Below are 20,271 nucleotides of genomic sequence, written 5' to 3' on the forward strand. Positions count from 1 at the left end.
CCCACAGGGAGTGTGTGTTGAGGGAGCAGTGGTGGGAAGAAGGGTGTATCGATCAGCCCGGGTTGTTTTGAGGATTAAACTAAGTATCAACTTTTAAACATGAAACATTCGTTAGTGAAACACAGAAAGTGTGCAATAAATGATAGCTATAATGACTCACATCACCGAGGGTTTAAAAATACGTATCTTTTTTGAAGAAGGAAATCTTCACAATATTGTAAATTCTAAAAGAAAAATACATTGGGTATATGGACAGTCTCTCAACACACAGACAGAACCTTCTTTTGTGGATACAAGCAGAGAGCCTAGTGAGAAACTAACTCCGTGTTTTTACTGGTTTCTCTCACCCAAAATTAGATACAGAAATTCACACTTTACTTTAAATCTCTTAAAATGCAAAGCTGTTTCAGTCCTATGCATGCAGCTATTACAGTCTGTGTTGTCTTCTGCCTTATACTCAGGTCTCACTACTTTTAAATAAGATCAAGTTATATCAGATAAGAACAATTAGGGACCATTTATTACCAGTTCGATTCCCTGAAGGTATCGATTCTGTGAGTGTGAGATGTTCAAAGTCATCCTCCACAGTTTTGTTCGCAGATGATTTAATAAAGCTGTCCCTGCCACATCTCCCCTCCACCGGTACTTGATGGTGCAGGGAGGCTTTGCAGGATGACAAAGTGCAGGTCAGAGAAAGACACTCCAGTCCTGGAAAGACATCTTCCCCCTGGGTTAACACCAGTGCCTTTGATGGGTGTCTTAGCCTCAATGGTAGTAGTAAACTGGGTATATAACTTACCTTTTTTTCCTGAATTTTAAAAACCTTTCTTTTTTTTTTATTGAGTTAAAACTTTTCAATTGAAGTATTTATATACAAATACATCCATATATTCACAGGCATTTAAAATTTTAAACTTTTTTTTAAATTGAAGTATAGTTGGTTTACGATGTTGTGTTAATTTCTGGTGTCCAGGAAAGTGATTTCAGTTGTGTGTATATATGTGTATATATACATATGTATATTCCTTTTCATACTCTTTCATTATAGGCTATTACAAGATATTGAATATAGTTCCATGTGATGCTATACAGTAGGACCTTGTTGTTCAGCTAAATTTTTAAACTCTTTATTGAAGTTATACATGTAAGAGTATAGCTCATTAATTTTTATAAACTAAAAATACACAACTTGTACCCAGATCTTGAAACAGAATATTACCATAGCACTAGTACCCCGGAAGTCCCCATTTTCTCCCTTCCAGAGAATTAACAGATATAGAGATATAACTTATCTTTATATCCCTTTGGTTTTTAGTGCTTTGGATTATTTCTTTCCCCTGTAAAGGTACTTTGCTTTTCTACTCATGATTTAGTCGCCAGTATTTTTAGCAATGACATTTTTGGCGATATTAACTTCTAAAAGTAGATGCTAACCTAATATTTAAGCTTTGTGAGGAATTCAGACAACTGAAATGAACTATTTCAGGTGTATTGTGTTCCCTCTGCCCTTTCTGCCTTGCTTTCTCAGGCTAACTCTTGCCAGTCCCTGAAGATTCACTTCAGGAATCTTCCTCAGTGGTTTCCTTGAAGTCCTATATTGAGCTGAGTGCCTCATATCTGGTTTCCCCAAAAGTGACCACACTATATGAACGTGACCTTCTAATGAGTCTGTCTCTCTTGCTATACAGTTAGGAGCCTGGAGAACAGGGGCCTTGTTTCAATCATCTTTGCTTTCCCAACATCCAAGAGGCATTTAAGGCAGAGCCTACAGCCTATAACATGTGTGAGATCTGAAATAAAATATTTCAGATACTATATAATCTATATAATGTATGATATGACATAATACTTAATAAAAATATAATATATAATAAAATAGTGAGCCCATGATATGAAAAACCCACAAAATCTAAATTAGTAACAGTTTTATGGCCTATCTTCAAAATGTAACATTAGGTCAACTGATCAACTAGAATTCAATTTGTACTTCTATAAAAATGTAAGGGTTAAATCACAAGAACTAAATACTTTATTCTCAAAGACTCCAAATTATAAAAGTTATATAAACCATCTCAAAATAACATTTAATATGGGAAATAGGGATAGCTGAAAGTTTGATAACATACAATACACTTTCCAAGAGAAGGCATGTCCTGGGCCAAAAAAAAAAAAAAAAAATCCGGACAGTATCTGGAACCCAGCAGGAACTCACAAATGTTTGTTGAGATGTTCTTGTTTAACTTCAATTCCATTATGTAAGCATTGCTCAGAGCTGATTGTGGCCCAGCCCTTGCTGAGGGGGACTCAAGTTATCATGTAATAAAGATTCCATCCTTCAAGGAGCTGAATTGTAATTGTGGGAAAGACAAAGAAGTATAAACCGACCAAGAATGGCATTTCCTTTTGCCTTCCTTCTATTTACTCATCTCACTGAGAAAACTTCCATTCATGAACACAGCTTGCACTGGGCCACTCAGACTTAACAAAGGAACTACACATCCCCACCTTTGTAAGCAAATCTTCCTGAGCAAATTTAAGTCTGTTTTCCACTTTCTAAGATGGGATGTAATTGGTTAATGCCTTGACATTGACAGTAGTCCAAGTAAACATTTAGCAAAAATCATAGACCTAGGAAGGCACACGCTGCTGAATAACACACTAGAATAGATACTCCATCATTGTATCTCTCCTTTTGCAATTTGACCTTTGAAATCATAACAAATTTAAAAGTACATCTCTGAACACATCCACTACTTCCCCTGATGAAAATTCTTGTTCCTTATTGAAGACAACCTTCTCTCCATCAATCCTCATGCTCACCCACAACTCTTCCACACAGCTTTTAAAGCTTAGCCCAAATTCCACTGCCTTCTGGAAGACTCTCCTGAACTTCTCCTGTCCACCTTCAGGAGAGGTAACCTTTCCCTTCTCTGAACTCCCATGCCACTTACCGTCTGCTCTGAGATGGTTTGGCAAGCTTGCATTTTCCCTTGACTTGATTATAAGGCCACGTTTGAAAGGGACAAATCCCATCTTGCTCCTTGTTCCCTTCCCCAACAGTGTCTGTCGTGTATCGCTGAACACAAGGACTGAGCTTGTGGGTCTGACTCAAACATGTAAGTGCACATGAGGATGTGGAATAAGGATTTGGCACATAGCACCATATTTACAGTAAACTTTTCCTGACTTCACAAGGAGATATTCCTCACAACCAATTCCTAACATTTTTTCAAGGTAGTCTTCACTTTTTGTTGTTTTTTCTGGGGGGGAGCAGTTTAATGTATGGAGATTTATCAGTGAAACTCATCTATCATTTGGGCTAAGAATTGCCGTCATCCACACAGTCCTAAAGGGAGTTGTAGTATTTTATGGTGAACCACTTCCTTGCCTGACCTCCTTTAATGCATGTGATGTTGATTTCACTAATCTAATTTGTCAGCACCCTCTAATACTCTGTGGGTCACTTAGAGCATCCTGAAACTAACCGACTGAACCAGCAAATAGCAGGGGAACTGAAAATAGCCTCCTGCCCACTAGAGACCCACTCAAATGCTGTAGCTCCTTGTAAAGCCTTTGAGTCCTGAGATCTTCCTTTAACATCTTGGCTGCTTTCTGAGTCGTGACTGGGCATGGTGGTGGGAGTTGCAGAGGACCCCGGTAACATATCATATACGAAGCCAAACTCCAAAGGCCTTGCCTTCTTCAAGATAATCCCCCACCGCGCAAATGATTTTCCCCTAACCATTTCCCGCCCACTACCAGTTTAGTGTTTCTCAAACTTTCCTCTTTCCCATATAACCTTCAAGATTTTTGTGTACTATCTGTATTACTTTTTACTTAATCATTTTATTATTTCCTTTTTACTCAAGAAAAACCTCACCTCAGTCCCCCAAACCTTAACCAAAGATTTATCGAGTAGGGGAAACTGGGGCTTCCTGAACCCCTTCACTTCTTCCCTGGAGTTCATCATGGCAACAGAACCTTACACGCAAAGTGTGCTCGGTCAATAGTGGTGGAGTGAGAGGATCTGTCAGCACTGCTAAGACCATGATCACCTTCCCATTCCTACCTTTGCCTAGTCTAGGTGGCAAACACCCTGAAATTTGGTGCTATTTATGACTAGTCATTTACAAACTCATAAAAGTTTCATTTTGTAAGAATCTAAAAAGACAGTTGATTTTCCTTTTAGTTATACTGAACTTTGCTAAAAGGTACATAATGGCCTTGTTTGTATACCTCCCACCCAGTCCTTCCAAATGGATGGACACACGTATGCATACACACACAAGCACATTTTTTAAACTGTCACAGCGATTAAAAAAAACAAAACAAAACAAAACTAGAGTGAGGCTGAGAAGCTCACTATTAAGGCAGGGTGGAGCCGTTCTCCCTCACAGCTCAGATTGTTTGCTTTGCTGATCAACCCAAGCTAGTAAACAACCCCAGGCACGAGCTCAGTCTTTTCCTGAGCCAAATTCATCAACCGAAGACCAAAATACATCTTCGTATTTGCTGACACTATTTAGACAGCTTATGTAACAACATCCAGCTCAGCTGGGTAGATGGGCTAACAGTGATATTAGAATATCCTTGGAACAGAAGATTTTAGATAAAAATAGAATTTTAAATAAAAAAAAAAAACTAGCTGATGCAGCTTTGCAGAACAACTTTAAAAATCCCCAAGCCACGCACACATTCACCAATGAAATATTTGCATTACCCACCCACTGTTTTGGTTCCCCTGCATTAGCAACACAGCAAGCACAGGAGTTTGCCAGCAGGAAAATACACTTCAGTTTCCTTAGAAATGCAAACTGGTGAACAACTTTGTTTATGTAAAAGTCATAAAAGTATTTATGAAATTCCTTCTTTATCTTGCATCCACAACACCTAGTAAAGTGACCTCTCTATATGAATTGAATGAATGCTTGTTGTAGTAAGAAAGAACCAAAGATTTTGAGGATTAGTTACTGAAATGGAATATGTCTCTTCTATTGTGGGTACTAAATAAGGGCAACTATCACCAAATTCGACAAACACTCATTGAACAGAAATGTAAGAGATGGCATGGTAAAGTAGAAATTTAACTGGGCTTGGAGGGAGTCATACTGGGGGGAGCGGGGACAAGGGAGGCAATGAGAACCTGCCCTTTAGACCCTGCAGGGGACAGAGATTCTTCCCAGATACCACAGGGAGGCCAAAGTGAAGTTAGGCATAGCCCCCAGGCCATCCTTCCATGCCTGGGAGTGCTCCAGGTTACACACAGGGGAGCCTTGTCAGCGGTTCTTCTTGTCCCAGAGGCTTGAGGCCCTTCTGTGGGCAACTGTCTGCATATCATCCTTGGATCATCCAAGCAAAGGACTCCTGACTGTGCCCCAAGACTTTGCCAAGCCCCGTCCAAGCTGGTAGACTGCCTTTTCTCCCCCTGCTTTTCAACAGTCATGGGACACTCATAAGATCCCTTAAACAGAGGGTGAGGGGCCTTACATAGAGAGGGGTAGGGATGAATTTGGAAGAGAAAGCCCTGTCACCTGTATCTGGGTGGGACTAAATGGTCGAGAAACTCTTGCCAGTAAGTCATGAAATTTGGATTCCAGACCTGGTTCTGCTGCTTCTATTTCTGGCCAAGACACTTTATTTTTCTTACCTGCCTTTCCTCATCTGAAAATACTATTTTCTTCTAGCTCTAACTTTGTCTGAATTGAAAATTATTCATTTAAATTACTTACATTTTACTGTATTGACTATTTAACTAGTAAACATGTTTTCATTGCTGCACCTCTTTTTCTAAGGACATCATCCATTTGTAAGTTAGCTTTATTCTGCAGAATTTATCTGCTACCACTTTGTTCTAGCAATGAAAGTTTCAAGTTAAAAAAATATTGAGCTCAGTTCTTGGGACAATTACTAAGCTTCGTACATTATGTGGTATATCATTTACATTAAATGAATGTGGTGATAAATGAAAAGAAAAATGAAATTCTTGAAACCAGAGTATGACTTAGCATGCACTGTACCAGAATAGTTCACACCTGCTTTCTGGTTTTGCTCTCAAAAACATATTTGTATTAGTTTCATCACAGATTCAACTTCAGATGCCCGCACCTAGCCCTCTGAGGTCTTGGACATGTGACCTTGGCTCTGAGTCTCTTCATCCATAAATTAAGCAGGTGGAACCAGGTCTCTAAAATCCTATCTAGACTTTTAAGGTTCCAACTGTGGTCCATTTTAAGTTGCACTGTATAGGAGCCAAAATCAACTTAAACCCCAAAAGCATTACCTAAATTAGCTTATTTATTCATGAATCAGAGATAATGCCAAATGTCCTCTCCTTAGTTTTTAAAAATATTCTATTTATTATTATTTTAATTTTTTTTTTTTTTTTGGTGGAGGGGAGGTAATTAGGTTTATTTATTTTTAGAGGAGTTACGGGGGATTGAACCCAGGACCTTGTGCATGACAAGCACAGACTCTACCAGTTGAACTATACCCTCCTTCCTCCCCTCAGTTTTAAGTCTCCCAGATTCTCAGAAAGCTCCCGGCTCTGTGCTCCTTGTCATTTCAATGTCTATCGAGCAGGGCTCACTTTTCAGCTTACTGGCTGCCTCCCCAGTGATTGTATCTGCTCTTGTTTCTGTCTTCTGAGCCTCTAAAGTGCCCACTCGATGGCCTGTACCCATTCATTGGCTTTCACCCACTCAGCCCCAACCCCCTGGTACTTGCAATAATCCATCCCTTTTAGGAGTGCTCTGCAGCTTGCTTTATTTACTTAGTGATATATCCTAATTCTTTATACCTGCCCCTAATTTTTTATACCAGCTGTGTATATATAGATGTATTATAATGCTTTAACTACCATTGATTGATGTTTTGGTTGTTTCATGGCTTTTTTTTTTAATAATCTTATTTTATATTGAAGTATAGTTGATTTAGAATGTTATGTTAGTTTCTAGTGTACAGCATAGTGATTCAGTTATATTTATATATATATTCTTTTTCATATTTTTCATTATAGGTTATTACAAGATATTGAATATAGTTCCCTGTGCTATACAGTAGGACTTTTTTATCTATTTTATATATAGTAATTAGGATCTGCAAATCCCAAACTCCTAATTTATCCACCCCACCACCTTCTGCCTTTGGCAACCACAAGTTTGTTTTCTATGCCTGTGAGTCTATTCCTGCTTTGTAACTAAGTTCATTTGTGTCATTTTTTTAAGGTTCCACATATAAGTGATAGTATATATTTGTCTTTCTCTGTCTGGCTTACTTCAATTAGATAATCTCTAGGTCCATCCATGTTGCTGCAAATGGCATTATTTCATTCTTTTTTATAGCTGAGTAGTATTCTGTTATATATATGTGTGTGTGTATATCTATCTATATATAAATATAAATAAATAAATAAATAAATAAATACATACATACATACACACACACACACACGCATACATACATACACACACCACATCTTCTTTATCCATTTTTCTGTCAATGGACATTTAGGTTGCTTCCATGACTATGCTATTGTAAGTAGTGCTGCGGTGAACACTGGGGTGTATGTATCTTTTCAAATTAGTTTTCTCCAGATATATGCCCAGGAGTGGGATTTACAGTAGCTCTATTTTTAGCTTTTTAAGGAATCTCCATACTGTTTTCCATAGTGCCTGCACCAAATTACATTAGGACAGTGTTTCTTAAAGAGTGGTCCATGATCAATCCTGAAGTGTCAGTAAAAACTGCAGATTCCAAGGACCCGACCTTGGCTTCGTCAGAATTTCTGGGGGTGAGGCCAGGGAAGCATTTATTCAACACGGTTCCCTGATGATTCTAGGCATAATAGTTTGAAATTCACTTGCTCTTTCACCAACTTTGTTAATTTTTTTAAGGGAAAAGTTGCTATATTAGCGATTTTCACCAGGAATATAAGTGGGGGGAGCGATGGGGAGTGGTGGGTTGTTCAAAGCTCTATCCAGGAGCGCGGCAAGGCTGCCGTTGGTCTCTCAGCCAAGCAGGAACTCCGGCAGAGAAGAGAAAGTCTAGGACGTGCGCGCTGACGCCTCATGAGACCGTTGGAAGGTCCGGAGTCAGCGCTGGAGGCCGCGGCGGTAGAGGCCGTCAGGCCACAATAAGTGCGGTACAAGCTCCGAGCAATACTACAGACTCTTAATACCCTGAGGCGCGCTGGAGCGCCTGGCGGCCGCTCAGCCCCCGTTACCATTGGCAACGGCGGCCGCCCCCAAAGTCAGCGTGGCGCGAAAAGGAGGGACTTCCCGACTCTGGGAGCCAATGCGCATGCGGCGGTCGGCCAGTCACAGGCACTTCCTGTCGCATGATCTGGAGGGCCAATAAAAGTGCAGAACTGCGGGGTCACGTGCCTCGGTTCCCATTAGCAACCGTAGGCTTCTAAACAACCCGCCCTCGCTCCCCATACTCTGCGGCCCAACTTCCTTCGGCGACCCCGGGCCTGGCGAGGCTGAGCCTGGCCTCTCCCACTTCTCTAGGCCGCTGACTCCCGCAGGCCCGCCGCCATGGTGAGTAGCCGCCCGCTGGCGCCGCCCCGCGCCGAGGAAAGACTCGGAGCCGGGGCCTCAAGTGATGGCGTGTCTTGCGGCGGGTCTGAGTCCGCCCCTGGGCCTCCCTGAGGAGGGGAGGCTGCGCCGGGTGCGGGAGGCTCAGTGAGTCTCGGCCGAGGCTCTTCTGGAATAATCCTAGGTGGAGCCATCTCCTAGCACCCGCGTTCCGCCGCGTCGCTTCATTCCTCACAGCTGCCTGAGGTGCACAGGCCAAGACGCATTTCGCAGGTGGCTGGTGAAGAAAGCTGGAGGGAACCGGCTGCCAGCAGGAGGCTTAGGGAGGAATTCTCAGTCGATCCCCCAAAACCAAAAACTCCACGTTTTCACACACACACCCCTTTGGCAGTATTCATTATGTTAACGAGCGGAGGAGGGAGAACGTGACTGAATCCAATTTTCTGATATAGGAGTGATTTTAAGAGTCCCAGCCCCCGTTTTACAGCTGAGGAACCTTGAGTGACATTTCTTTTGTTTTCACCTGTTCAGAAGAGGACATGTTTTCCTGTATGCTAGAGCATACCCCATTAATCACTCCAGCGGGTACAGCATGTCAACTTAAATAGCAACCATTTTTAGAACAAAGCACAGTATTGAAGTGTTCAAAAAAAAAAAGAGTGAAACCAGGGTTGGGGCACCACTGAAATGGGCTAGTGAAATACTTCGCAACTAGAAGTCCCATTTAGGCCGCACTACGTCCCAAATGATTTCTTGCAGTTGAGCGTACAGCTGTGAACAGAACAGACAATTCCCTACCCTTCTTGAGCTCAGAGCGTGTCGTACTCATTCTCTTGATTTTCCTAAAATATCAAGAACAAGTTGAAAAAATGATGGTGATGTCACAGAAAAATTGACATCTGCTTCCATTCTAGCTTCTGTCATTCCTTTCTATCAGTTTGCTTAACGACTGAGGCTTTGGAATCAGGCTCAGTTTCTTCGTTAGTAAATTGCAGGTAAAATAAGTATACTAAGATTGTTAAAACGGTAAATGAGATAACACATATAAACAGCACAGTACCTGTTAAAATACTAAGCACTCAATACATGTTAGGTTTTATTAGATTGTGCTCGTTTTTATCATTATATTTTCTTCCTTATGCTTCTCATAGTAAAACTGTATATGGACTTTGGGGCCTGGTCAGGAACAGAGAACCATTTCTGGTACCTTCACCCCCTCCCCCTCCCTTTGTGGCATTAATTTCAGGGCACTAGCTTTGCAATGCTCTGGTAGGATTCTTGCTCAGTGTTTTTAGCTCTTTTTTTAAATTATTATTTTAATAGAATATTTCTGCTACAAAATTCAAACAAACTCTGATTTCCCTATGTGGGTACCTCCCATTGTATCTACATATTTTAAAGCTGACTCTCGTATCTGCTTGTCTCAGTTAACAGATGGCAAAACTGGTGTCAATGAAGTTAAGTGATATAACAGATAGTTACATGGCTAGGCTTAAGTTTGGTTTTTAATCCAGTGGTTTGTCTGCTTACACCACAATCAGCCCCTTCCTTGTTCTCTCTAATAATGTGACTCGTGTGTATATATAGTGTATACATGTGCATATGGGGAAGCAAAGGGGCTGATGTTGTTTCTCCTCCTGAACTCAGCTGCCTGTTTCTGCTCCCTTTCTTCACCTCTGTCCATTTTAGAGGAACTTTTCTGTCTTTTGTCCTAAAGCTTATCCTCAGTTTAAGTGATTTTTTTCTTAGTCTTAGGATAGTCTTAACTTTTCTTGACAGAAGAGAAAATAATTAACAACATGAACTGGCCACCTACTCTGCACAAGGCACTCTAGGAGGAGCTGTGAGGTACAAGAAATGATTCAATTTCAATCTTACAATTACACCTAGGGGGAAAAGACAGCTAATAGTACAGAGTAGTAATCTTTCTGCAGTGGTGCCAAATGAGTAGCAGAGATGACATGTGCTAGTTTTTTGAGAATGCATAACTAGAGTTACTAAGAGTATGTTGGGAGGCTTCACAGAGTAGGTAAAACAGATTTGGTCTTGAAGGATGGGTAGGAATTTGGGGGTTCTGGAGCATGCTGATACTGGCTAGTTATATTATATGCGTTTGTTCTCATCTCTGCATTCAGTGACATTGTATAGGTAGCTTGAAATCAGCCATGCTGGGAGTATTTGCACCAAGGAAATCAGCAAGGGCTGCAAATCAGTTTCATCCTCCCCTCCCCAAAAGCCTGTTGTTAAGCATTTACCAGCACACCACTGGGTCAGATTCAGATTCTTGAATAGGAATGGAGAGGTACTTTTAGTCAAGGATTGGAGTAATGAGAGTGAAAGAATAGACGGGAAGTGTTAAACATGCTTGAGGGCTGATGAGCAGACTAGTCTGACTGAAGTAGCGTGTTCTTACAGTAGAATCCTGGAAACAGGGCTAGGGAAAGAGTTTGGGGAGTATGGAGGGCTTGCGGGTGTGGATTTAATACTATAAACAATGAAGAATGATTGAAAATTTGTTAATGCGATTTTTTAAGTAAGTTGTTGACATTGTTGTGAGATATTTCCAATTGTGGGATATTCTTGCCCATACTTACGTAAACTGTTAAAGATAACATTGTTTCTAATGTAGGTATCAGTTTTGTTTTGTTTTGTTTTTAATGCCTGGTGGAAATCTGCCTTTATGTGAGTCACAACTCAGGTGCATATGCAACTATAACATATATTTTTTTTTATTTATTTAAATTCTGCCATTTTCCAAAAAGGATTTGAAACAGCAAAGTTGAGTGTGGACTCTGAAGTTAGAGTGCCTGGTTCAGATCCCTGGTCTCCCATTTGCCACTTCAGTAGCATGGGGGGAACTTCTTCTGTGTACCTCAGTTTTCTGTCTGTGAAGTAGGATTATATTACCTTTTTCATAGATGTTGTATTGAGGATTAAATGAGATCATGCCTGGCACATTGTAACCTCTGAATGACTTTTCTCTGTTATCATCATTACTATTATTCTTTCTAATGTTCGACATTAGTTCAAGGAGTTGGCTAATAGTGTAAACCAAAACATAAGAAACTTCTTCCTTCTTGCCATTCACATTATCTAGCCCTAAGACAAAATCTTAATTACTAGTTTAATCAAATAAAGTAGAGTCATGAAATTTAAAGTAAGTACCTACCTCAAATGTGTTGGTTTACATTGGTCAAAATACCTCAGCTGGTTGTTCTGAAACATTAGTCTACTGGATAAATAACCATTAGGAAGCCTCATGATATCCTGGGTAATTTTTATTTTAATTAAAGCATAGTTGGTTTACAATGTTGTATTAATTTCTGGTATACAGCTTAGTAATTCAGTTTTATACACACACACACACACATACACACACACACATATATATATATATTCCTTTCCACATTCTTTTTCATTATAGGCTATTACAAGGTATTGAATGTAGTTCCCTGTAGGATAATTCTTAAGTTATTAAACTTTAACGTCTTGAATTGTAGAAATGCTAAAAACAATATGGGAGAGAAAAAGACTCAGTGGAGCTGCTCATGCAGCTGGGGATACACATCTGTCAGCCTGTTAGACTTGAGAGTCAGATGCATATAGATAACAGTTGAAACCTTGAGATAGATTATGTCATCAAGGAGAGGAGATAGAGTGGCAAGAGTAAGGGTCCAAGGGTAAGGCCCTGGAAAGTACAGGTGCTTAAGAGGCAAGCCCAAGAAAAGAAGCCTACAGATGAGATCAAGAAGGGAAGATGGGGTTAGCAGCCAAAGAATGGAGCAGGTCAGCTGACAGCCAAGGCATTAGCCGTGGTACTTAGAATTGTGATTAAGAAGTTGCTGGCAAGCTTTACAAATGGCAAGCTTTACAAAGGCGGTTTGACTAGCATATAGAACGGAGAATGCAAGAGTAGAAGGGAAGTGGAGAAACGCAGTGGTAACTGGAGGGGGTCTCCGGTTGGTGTTTTTTGTTTGTTTTTTGTTTTTTTAGCATGAATGAGGTTATGTACACAGTCTTCTGTGTAGTCTGAAGGGAAGAAGAAACCTATAGAGTGTTGAGAGGGGGGATAATTGGTTAAATAAAGTCCCCCAGGAGTTTTGAAAGAGAACCAGTTAAGGCCTCATGGAGTAGTGACCTTCAGAAGGAGGAACTCTTTCAATTCACTTGTTGGGCACATGTCTGTTGTGTGCCAGGCACTATGAGAAGTCCTGGGGATACTCAGGGACCAGATGTGCATGGTCCTGGCTCTGTTTAGACTATGTTCTACAGAAACTGAAACTGCTGAGAGGAGGTAAGATGTATGTGGATGTAGTAAAGCCACGGTGAGGGACTTGGCGGGTGAAGGAGGTCATGCCCAATGACCTTGGTGTTGTCCTCCACAGTGCTGGAGGCAGCCCTGCGTGCCGAGAGTGAGAGGGAACCCTGGAAGAGAGGCTTGCGGGTTAGACCTTTGCCCCCCATGAGGAGACTATGTTAGATTAAGTTATTCTTAAAATAAAGATAATTCTGACTCATTTAGTCCCCTGCGTTAGATGTTCAGTTTTATAATTTCCTTAATTTCTGGGATAGCTATAAAATGAAAAAAAAATCATTAATCTCCAGCTTATAGTTGTTAAGCTCTCATCTGGTTAAAATCAAGATCAGTGAATAGCTACTTCAAAACCAAATATATATATTTTTAAAGCTGTATGAGATGGGATAAAGTTAAGTTGCATTAATAGAGATCCCCAGAACAGTGGCTTAAAGAATATAGTTTATTTTTCTCACACTTAGTAGCCCTCTCACCGCTCATCTCAGGTACGTGGGTCAGTGCTGCTCCAGGAAGTCATTTAGGGGCATGAGTCCCTTTCATCTTGATGCTCCCGCATCCTGAGGGCATTGTGCTGTCTGCATGGTTCAGTGCAGTCACCACCTCCTCCAGCGAAAGTGTGTGGCCAGGGTATACCCCATGTCTCAAGGCACAGGCTTTGGAAATAGCCCTCATTCTTCTGCCCACATCCATTGCCAAGAGGTAGTCACATGGCCACACCTGACTTCAGGGAGGGCTGGGGGTGTCCTCTAGTTGGGCAGCCATGTGTCCAGGAAGATGGGAAGAACAGAATTTAGTGGACATCTAGCAATCTCCACCGCAGGGTAGCCTGTATGTTTTCACTGTCAGTTCCTTTATTGTATCTTCAAGACTAACAAACTATTTCTCTCTTTCAGGCAGAGTTGGGGCTCAATGAACACCATCAAAATGAAGTCATTAATTATATGCGTTTTGCTCGTTCAAAAAGAGGCTTGAGACTCAAAACTGTGGATTCCTGCTTCCAAGACCTCAAGGAGAGCAGGTATCAGAGGATTCTAAAGAAACCCCGTGGGAAAGAACACGGATCCTTTCTGGTGGTTGGTGTGGGGGTGCTGCAGCAGAGGCCTTACAAACTGTTGCCAGGGGATCGTGATCAGTTACTCACTGAGAGCAGCTACACTAAGCCCTGTGGATTGTGAAACCCAAGAAGTCAGACTGTGGTGGGAGCAATCTATTATGGAACATGCACATACCATAATTAAGGGATTGCAGAGTTTCGAAAGGCAATTAGGAGATTGTGAAGTGCTTGTGGGTTAATGATTGGCTTGCTGTATTAAAGATTCCAGAACTTTAATTACTTGAGTTATTAATTAAACGATTAGGGCCATAAGACATGGCAATTAGTAAGAAAACACCCATGCAGTTTACATTGAAGAATTAGAAGAGGGGAAAACAGTAGGAAACCGTGAAAAGCTTGCTGACTGGTATGAAAATTGTTAGTTGATTTACAGCAAGAGATGATTACTAGTTTGGTTGGACAAATAATGGAAGATAATAAAAGTCCATAGAAAATTTAATAATAGGGGATAATAGGGAAACCAGCCCAAAGGACTGACTAATAAAGAAACATCAGACTACTTGGGCAGCAGACTTTGGCACACTTTAATGAAAAAGGCTTCCCAGTTCATAAAGTCATGAACTTCACTCAGCAGCAGAAACCATCAACTGCAGACCGTTACCTGTTTGATCTATTAATCTAATCTGATCATCTGGCTTCCTAACCCAAGCAGATGTAAGCAGCAATCTAGTTGGTAAGGCTGTAAGACAGCTGGAGACAGTATTTAATTATTTACTGTATGCACTGAAGTACCTTAATTGCTGTTCATAATAATGAACTTGGGTTGCTCAAAAAAAAAGTATATTTTTAAGCATATTTGATTTGTTCTATTAAAGAATATGGAAAGATTTTAAATATATATTTAATAAGGACTTGCATCAAAAATAGTTAAGGGGAGGGTTATGGCTCAGTGGCAGAGTACATGCTTAGGAAGCACAAGGTCCTGGGTTCAACCCCCAGTACCTCCATTAAAAAAAAAAAGTATGTGCAAAAAAATAGTTAAATTTTGGGGGTTTTTTAGAGTGGTTAAATTCCACTAGATAAATGAAACGTTAAAGAATGGTAAACCAAACAATATTAACTTGAGTATGACTGTGATAAGCCTTTGGTGCAGCTCCCTTCACTGTGTCCTTTTGGAAGGAGGGAGAAGAGAACCTGGGATTGGGGCTGTAGCTTTTCATCCGCTGAGTGTGTGAGGGATAAAGGACCTCGAGGGTGGCGGCAGGGAGGGGAGAGGACTGTGTTACTGCAAAACTCATTGAAAGTAGGAGGTGTGCTTGTAAGCTGTCTCAAGGACTCAGCTGCTGGGCGTGTTACTAAGATTGCTGGAAATGATTGTGGGGCTGGATCACCCTCAGTGGGACCGTGTGCTTGTCACCGCCACCCTCTGAGCCTGTGTTCCATTTGTGAAGTGAGGAGATTGAAGAATGGCTCCGAAGTTCCCTCCCCCCAAACATTCTCCTTCGGAGACTGAATTTTTAATACTTTTGATGGTGATGTTCATTTTTATGGTGTGGTCAGTGGTCAGTGGAGTTTAACTAAGATAAGTTAGGGTTCTTTCTTTTGGATCTCAAGAATGCTAAGAGAAGCAATGTATAATTACCCATAATTTTTTCATAGGCATTTACTAACGTGTGACTAGTTCATACTGTCATTGAAATGCTACACAAGTAATACAAAGAAAGGAGAAACTACACCTCTCAGGTGACTTATGAAATAATTAAATGTGATAAGACTAATTTTAGTAGAGATTAAAGTAAAAATTTTTTCTTTGAAAACCTGAAGTCAGTAGTTTGGGGAAGGTTTCTGAGCATGTACTTAGATTAAAGGATGTGCACAGGTGAAGAATGAGTCACAGTTTAATCGTTTAAATAAACATCAAAAGTTAATTGAGTTTAAATTATTTTCAAACTGTTTTATTAATAAAGAAGATGGGATTTTCACTGTAACCCCTTAATCGCTTAAGTGACATGAATGTGAGTTTCTTAGTTGTGCTTTACTTTGTACGTGGTTTTTGTTGTTTATGCAGAGGTTTTGGATCATGGTTGTTTTTCAGGCTGGTGGAGGAGACTTTCACCATAGATGAAGTCTCCGAAGTCCTGAATGGGTTACAGGCTGTGGTCCACAGTGAGGTGGAGTCTGAGCTCATCAACACGGCCTACACCAACGTGCTCCTTCTGCGCCAGCTCTTCTCACAAGCTGAGAAGTGGTACCTCAAGCTACAGACAGACATTTCTGAACTTGAAAACAGGTAATAAAATTTGTATCCACAATTATGACCATAGAGGCCCAAGCATACGTAAACATTAGTGAATATCTTTCCTGCTGCTTTTCTTGGGGCTGGTGTGTGAGAAAATTTAGGTAGGGTAACAGCAAAGCATCCGGTTACTGAGTGATCTCCTAGGTGCCACTCAGCGTCCTCTTCAAGATGCTCTGTTTCACAGTTCCTCAGTGTTATAAATGCCTTCGAGATTGATGAGATTACTCTTCAGGCTATTATTAATTATTCCTTACGGTATCTTTGTTGGCCTGATCAGTATTTTAGTAAGTCTTTAGAGATAGGTCAACTAAGAAATAAAGATTATGAAACAGTTGAAAAATTAATTCAAGTACCAACAATTCACACTTAGTAGTATTAACTGTAGTAGGTAGTAACTGTCAGTGGGTAACTGGTAACTGATGAGCAAACTTGGAGAAACTGACCTATTAAGAATCTTAAAAGAGTAGTTACTGCCATTCACTCTATAAGCTTTTGTATAGTTAGCCTCCATGTACCTTTGCAAATAAAAGGGAACGTTCAGGCGGATCACCCCCAAACCATCTGCCTTCCTTGCAAATTTGTCATACTCTTTTTCAGTGGATATGAACTAATTCCATTTTTCCAGAGCTACTCTATTAAAATCAGTTTTCCTCAAACATCTACTAACTAACAATGTATATTATATTATAGAGCAATCTCCCTTGGTAGAACCTCAAAAATAGAGTTGACTACAAATTTCAGACAGAGCTGTATCTTCCACCGCAGTTTAGTTCTAGCAATTATAATACTAGGTGCTATGGAAGATTCAAATTTGAGTCCATCGGGTTTGGATTCTTGGCCATTGGTAGCCAAATACCATTTTTGATATGACGAAGTTCTGTTCCTCTTGCTCTCTTGCCGCTGGCATGTCATGTATTGGTACCAGTGTTTTTAATCTTGTGTGTGTGATACAAATCTATTCTAAATGAATATTTTTTCATATTTGTTTTTATCTTGAAGAGAATTATTAGAACAAGTTGCAGAATTTGAAAAGGCAGAATTTACATCTTCAAATAAAAAGGTAATTTTTGATCATTCTAAGTCCATTCCTTAATAGCCAGTATTTAAAATCCTTAAGTCACTCAGAGCATTCAGAGGTTAAAGTGAGAACCCTCAAGGAAAAGCACTGACTCAAGAACAGAATTCAAAACTTGCCTCTCAGTCTTTAAGGCAAAAAAAGAAAAGCTTTGGAAATATTTATGAAAAACTTAGTTTTTGTCCACCATCTCTCACACACAAGTGTGTGCGCACACACATGAAATCCCTGCAGTCCACCTGACTCCAGCCGTGCAGGCTCGACTCGGAAGGTGTGGGGCACTGGCTTTGGGGGCAGCCACACCTCGGTGTGCATCCTGGCACTGTGTGGCCTTAAGCAGGTTACCTGAGGTGGCGGAACCTCGTTCTCACCTGTCGAGTGGAGACAGTACTAGTAGTTACCTACTCCTCTCTTTAATCCTCATTATTTTCAGTGACCGCTTAGCATTCTGTTGTGTTGAGGCATCATATGTACTGTGTGGTTTTGGATAGTGAAACACTGCTAAGGTGAACGCATGAACATACATGTACAAAACAATTTTCTAATTATTCGTTTGGCATGTATTTCTGGCTAAGAAACTTCTGGGTCAGAGGGCATGGATTCTTTTGTTTTGATACATATTGCTAAACTGCCAGGATGTTTGTGCCAAGTTATTCATCTTTAGTATAGTCACCTAAATCCCCATCAAACTTAGTTTTTCCCAGAGTCTGGAGTTCATGTAGAAACCTCTGTTTCAGCTCCCACAGCTTAAATCCAGTTCCTAGATACCAGGATCTATATCTGCTCTGGATTTGAGTGCCTTTCTTCCCTCCTTTCTCTTCATATGTATTTTTTTAAGATACAAGAAGGATGAGTTTCATATTCGTGTCTAACTTGCATTGGGCACCGTGGGCAGGCATGGTCCTAAGCACTGGGATGTAGCAGAGAAGCAAACCAATGAAAATCTAGCTGACATCCCAGTGGATATGTTTATACTGTTTCTCCACTTAGGAAGTACAAGTGTTCAGTGATTTCACATGATTTATTCAGTGGTGATTGCAGTTTGGTTTCTTTTTTCGTTTCAGCCCATCATAGATAACATAAAGCCAAAACTTGCTCCACTTAACGAAGGTGGAACAGCAGAACTTCTAAACAAGGTAACGTTGCCATCATTTCAAGAAATGGCAAACCCTCTAAGGGTGTGTGCTCACGGCTGGCACAGCTCTAGGACAGAGAGACAGGGGTGGAAGGAGTTGATTTAGGCCCGATCCACCAAGGATAATTAGCCACCACAGTAGTTGTACTCACTGGTACCCAATGGTCCAGAAGAGGGCACACTTACCTCCCAGGGAGTCTGGTGCAACTCTTGGTTGCATGTTTTCATGGTGAAGTGAAGAGCATGGGATTTGGGACAGTGTTTATTGATAGACATTGGAAGTTTATGATCTGCAATAACAATGAAGAGATTTTTTTATTAAGAGGTTTGTAATAATTAATTACCAATATGCAACTGTTTTTCATGACTCCTGTATTCTCAATATTATGCTAGATATTACAACATTATGTTACATAAAGAGAAACATAATACCTAGCCTTTTGCCCTCAAAAACCTCATAGTCTCACTGGGAAGTGAGAACTAATATTCTAGAAACAGACAGGAGACTGCTAACCTGTACGCCACAGGGTGGCAGAGGAGACACAGTTCTGTGTAGATAAGAGCAGTTGAGGACAGACTCTTGGTGCCTGAGCTGGGCTATAAGGTGAAGACAGATTGAATTGTCAGAGGTAAGGGAAGAGGCATGGCCGGCTGGGAGAAGCGTGGGCAGCAGTCAGGCAGAGGAGGCTGGCACGACTGGAGCAGAGTGTAGACTCTCGGGCCAGCGAAGCTGCGTGTGCTGGGGCAGACTACGAATAAGACTGGACTGACCTGTGATGCTCGTGGTGGAGCTGACGAGCAAGGGCCTTTGGCCGCAGCTCAGTCAGACCTTTTGGGGGCTGGGCACAGGGTGTCAGAATAATGAAGTTTGTGTTTTTAGGATAAGTGGCAGATGATGTGCAGTGCAGGCCGAGAATAGACCCAAGAGTTGCAGCATCAGCGGGCAAGAGATGCCAGCGGAGGGGAACTTTGGGAAAAGACTGAGAACAGAGGGCTGAAAAGAGTCTGGGAGACTGTGATAGAAGAAATTGGAAGTCTTAGATCCAAAGCTGACTCCCAGGAGTTCAGGCTGGTGGGCTGGGTGAAACTCTGGGATATTACCAGTAACCAGGGCTTCCAGATATTTGAGCTATTATGTAATTTAAATTTAATTTAACATTTTTAAGTGAAACAAGTAATTTCAAGTATTAAAAATACTTTGGCTAACATAATAAAACTTGAATTTACTCACAAAGGAAATTTTAAGACTTCAAGAAGAGAATGAGAAATTAAAGTCAAGGCTGAAGACCATTGAAACACAGGTAACCAAGAAATACTTTAACAAAATTATTGAAAGAGTTACTTAGAGACTAAATACTGAATGTATTTTGTCTGAACTTGATTATAGGCGACAAATGCATTGGATGAGAAGTCGAAACTAGAAAGAGCACTGCAAGATTTACAGCTTGATCAAGGAAATCAAAAGGTGAATTAAGTTTTAGCTGTTTTTTCATATTTTCTAAGTAGAATCAAGTTATAAACGTATATGAAATCTTAATTACTATTATGCCCCTTCCATCTACCACTCCCTGAGAGGGAGGCCACCACTGTTGTCCTGCATTGTCATGTCCTTATGCAGGAAAGCCAGGTGAGAGCCTGGTGATGTCAGGGGACAGATAACGCAGCTCAGGTGCCTCATGTGTCCCAGAGCCCGCTGGCATATAAGATATTCGTAACTTTATTTTTTTTAAAGTTCTTCCTCTCACTTTGCCATTCCAATTACTGGGGAAAAAGAAATGAAAAAAGGAAGAGTTTTTAGTTAACTGAATTTGTATTGGGGGTTTTTAATATAGAACTTATTACTCAAGTTTCCCTTTGGT

At 40.7% G+C, this 20,271-nt stretch overlaps 1 protein-coding gene and 1 non-coding gene across 3 annotated transcripts in view; both read left to right on the plus strand.

Annotated features, from left to right (window-relative positions):
- The window catches only part of LZTFL1 (leucine zipper transcription factor like 1), a 76,492-nt gene that overhangs the window by 51,207 nt on the left and 5,014 nt on the right, over nucleotides 1-20,271 (plus strand). Inside the window, exons 1-7 of one of the 2 annotated variants that reach the window (XM_010945949.3) lie at nucleotides 8,380-8,537; nucleotides 13,743-13,867; nucleotides 15,999-16,193; nucleotides 17,202-17,262; nucleotides 18,342-18,413; nucleotides 19,648-19,713; nucleotides 19,800-19,877. In XM_010945949.3, coding sequence (XP_010944251.1) covers nucleotides 8,535-8,537; nucleotides 13,743-13,867; nucleotides 15,999-16,193; nucleotides 17,202-17,262; nucleotides 18,342-18,413; nucleotides 19,648-19,713; nucleotides 19,800-19,877 — 600 coding nt within the window. In that variant the 5' untranslated portion in view covers nucleotides 8,380-8,534. Of the gene's footprint in view, nucleotides 1-8,379; nucleotides 8,538-13,742; nucleotides 13,868-15,998; nucleotides 16,194-17,201; nucleotides 17,263-18,341; nucleotides 18,414-19,647; nucleotides 19,714-19,799; nucleotides 19,878-20,271 lie in introns of those variants that run through there. The other variant, XM_074345056.1, reaches the window with a different exon arrangement.
- On the plus strand, nucleotides 14,837-14,910 carry TRNAP-AGG (transfer RNA proline (anticodon AGG)). The gene has a single exon. It is a non-coding gene; the product is annotated as a tRNA-Pro (tRNA).

The sequence above is a fragment of the Camelus bactrianus genome, chromosome 17 (assembly GCF_048773025.1).
Source record: "Camelus bactrianus isolate YW-2024 breed Bactrian camel chromosome 17, ASM4877302v1, whole genome shotgun sequence".
NCBI lineage: Eukaryota > Metazoa > Chordata > Mammalia > Artiodactyla > Camelidae > Camelus > Camelus bactrianus.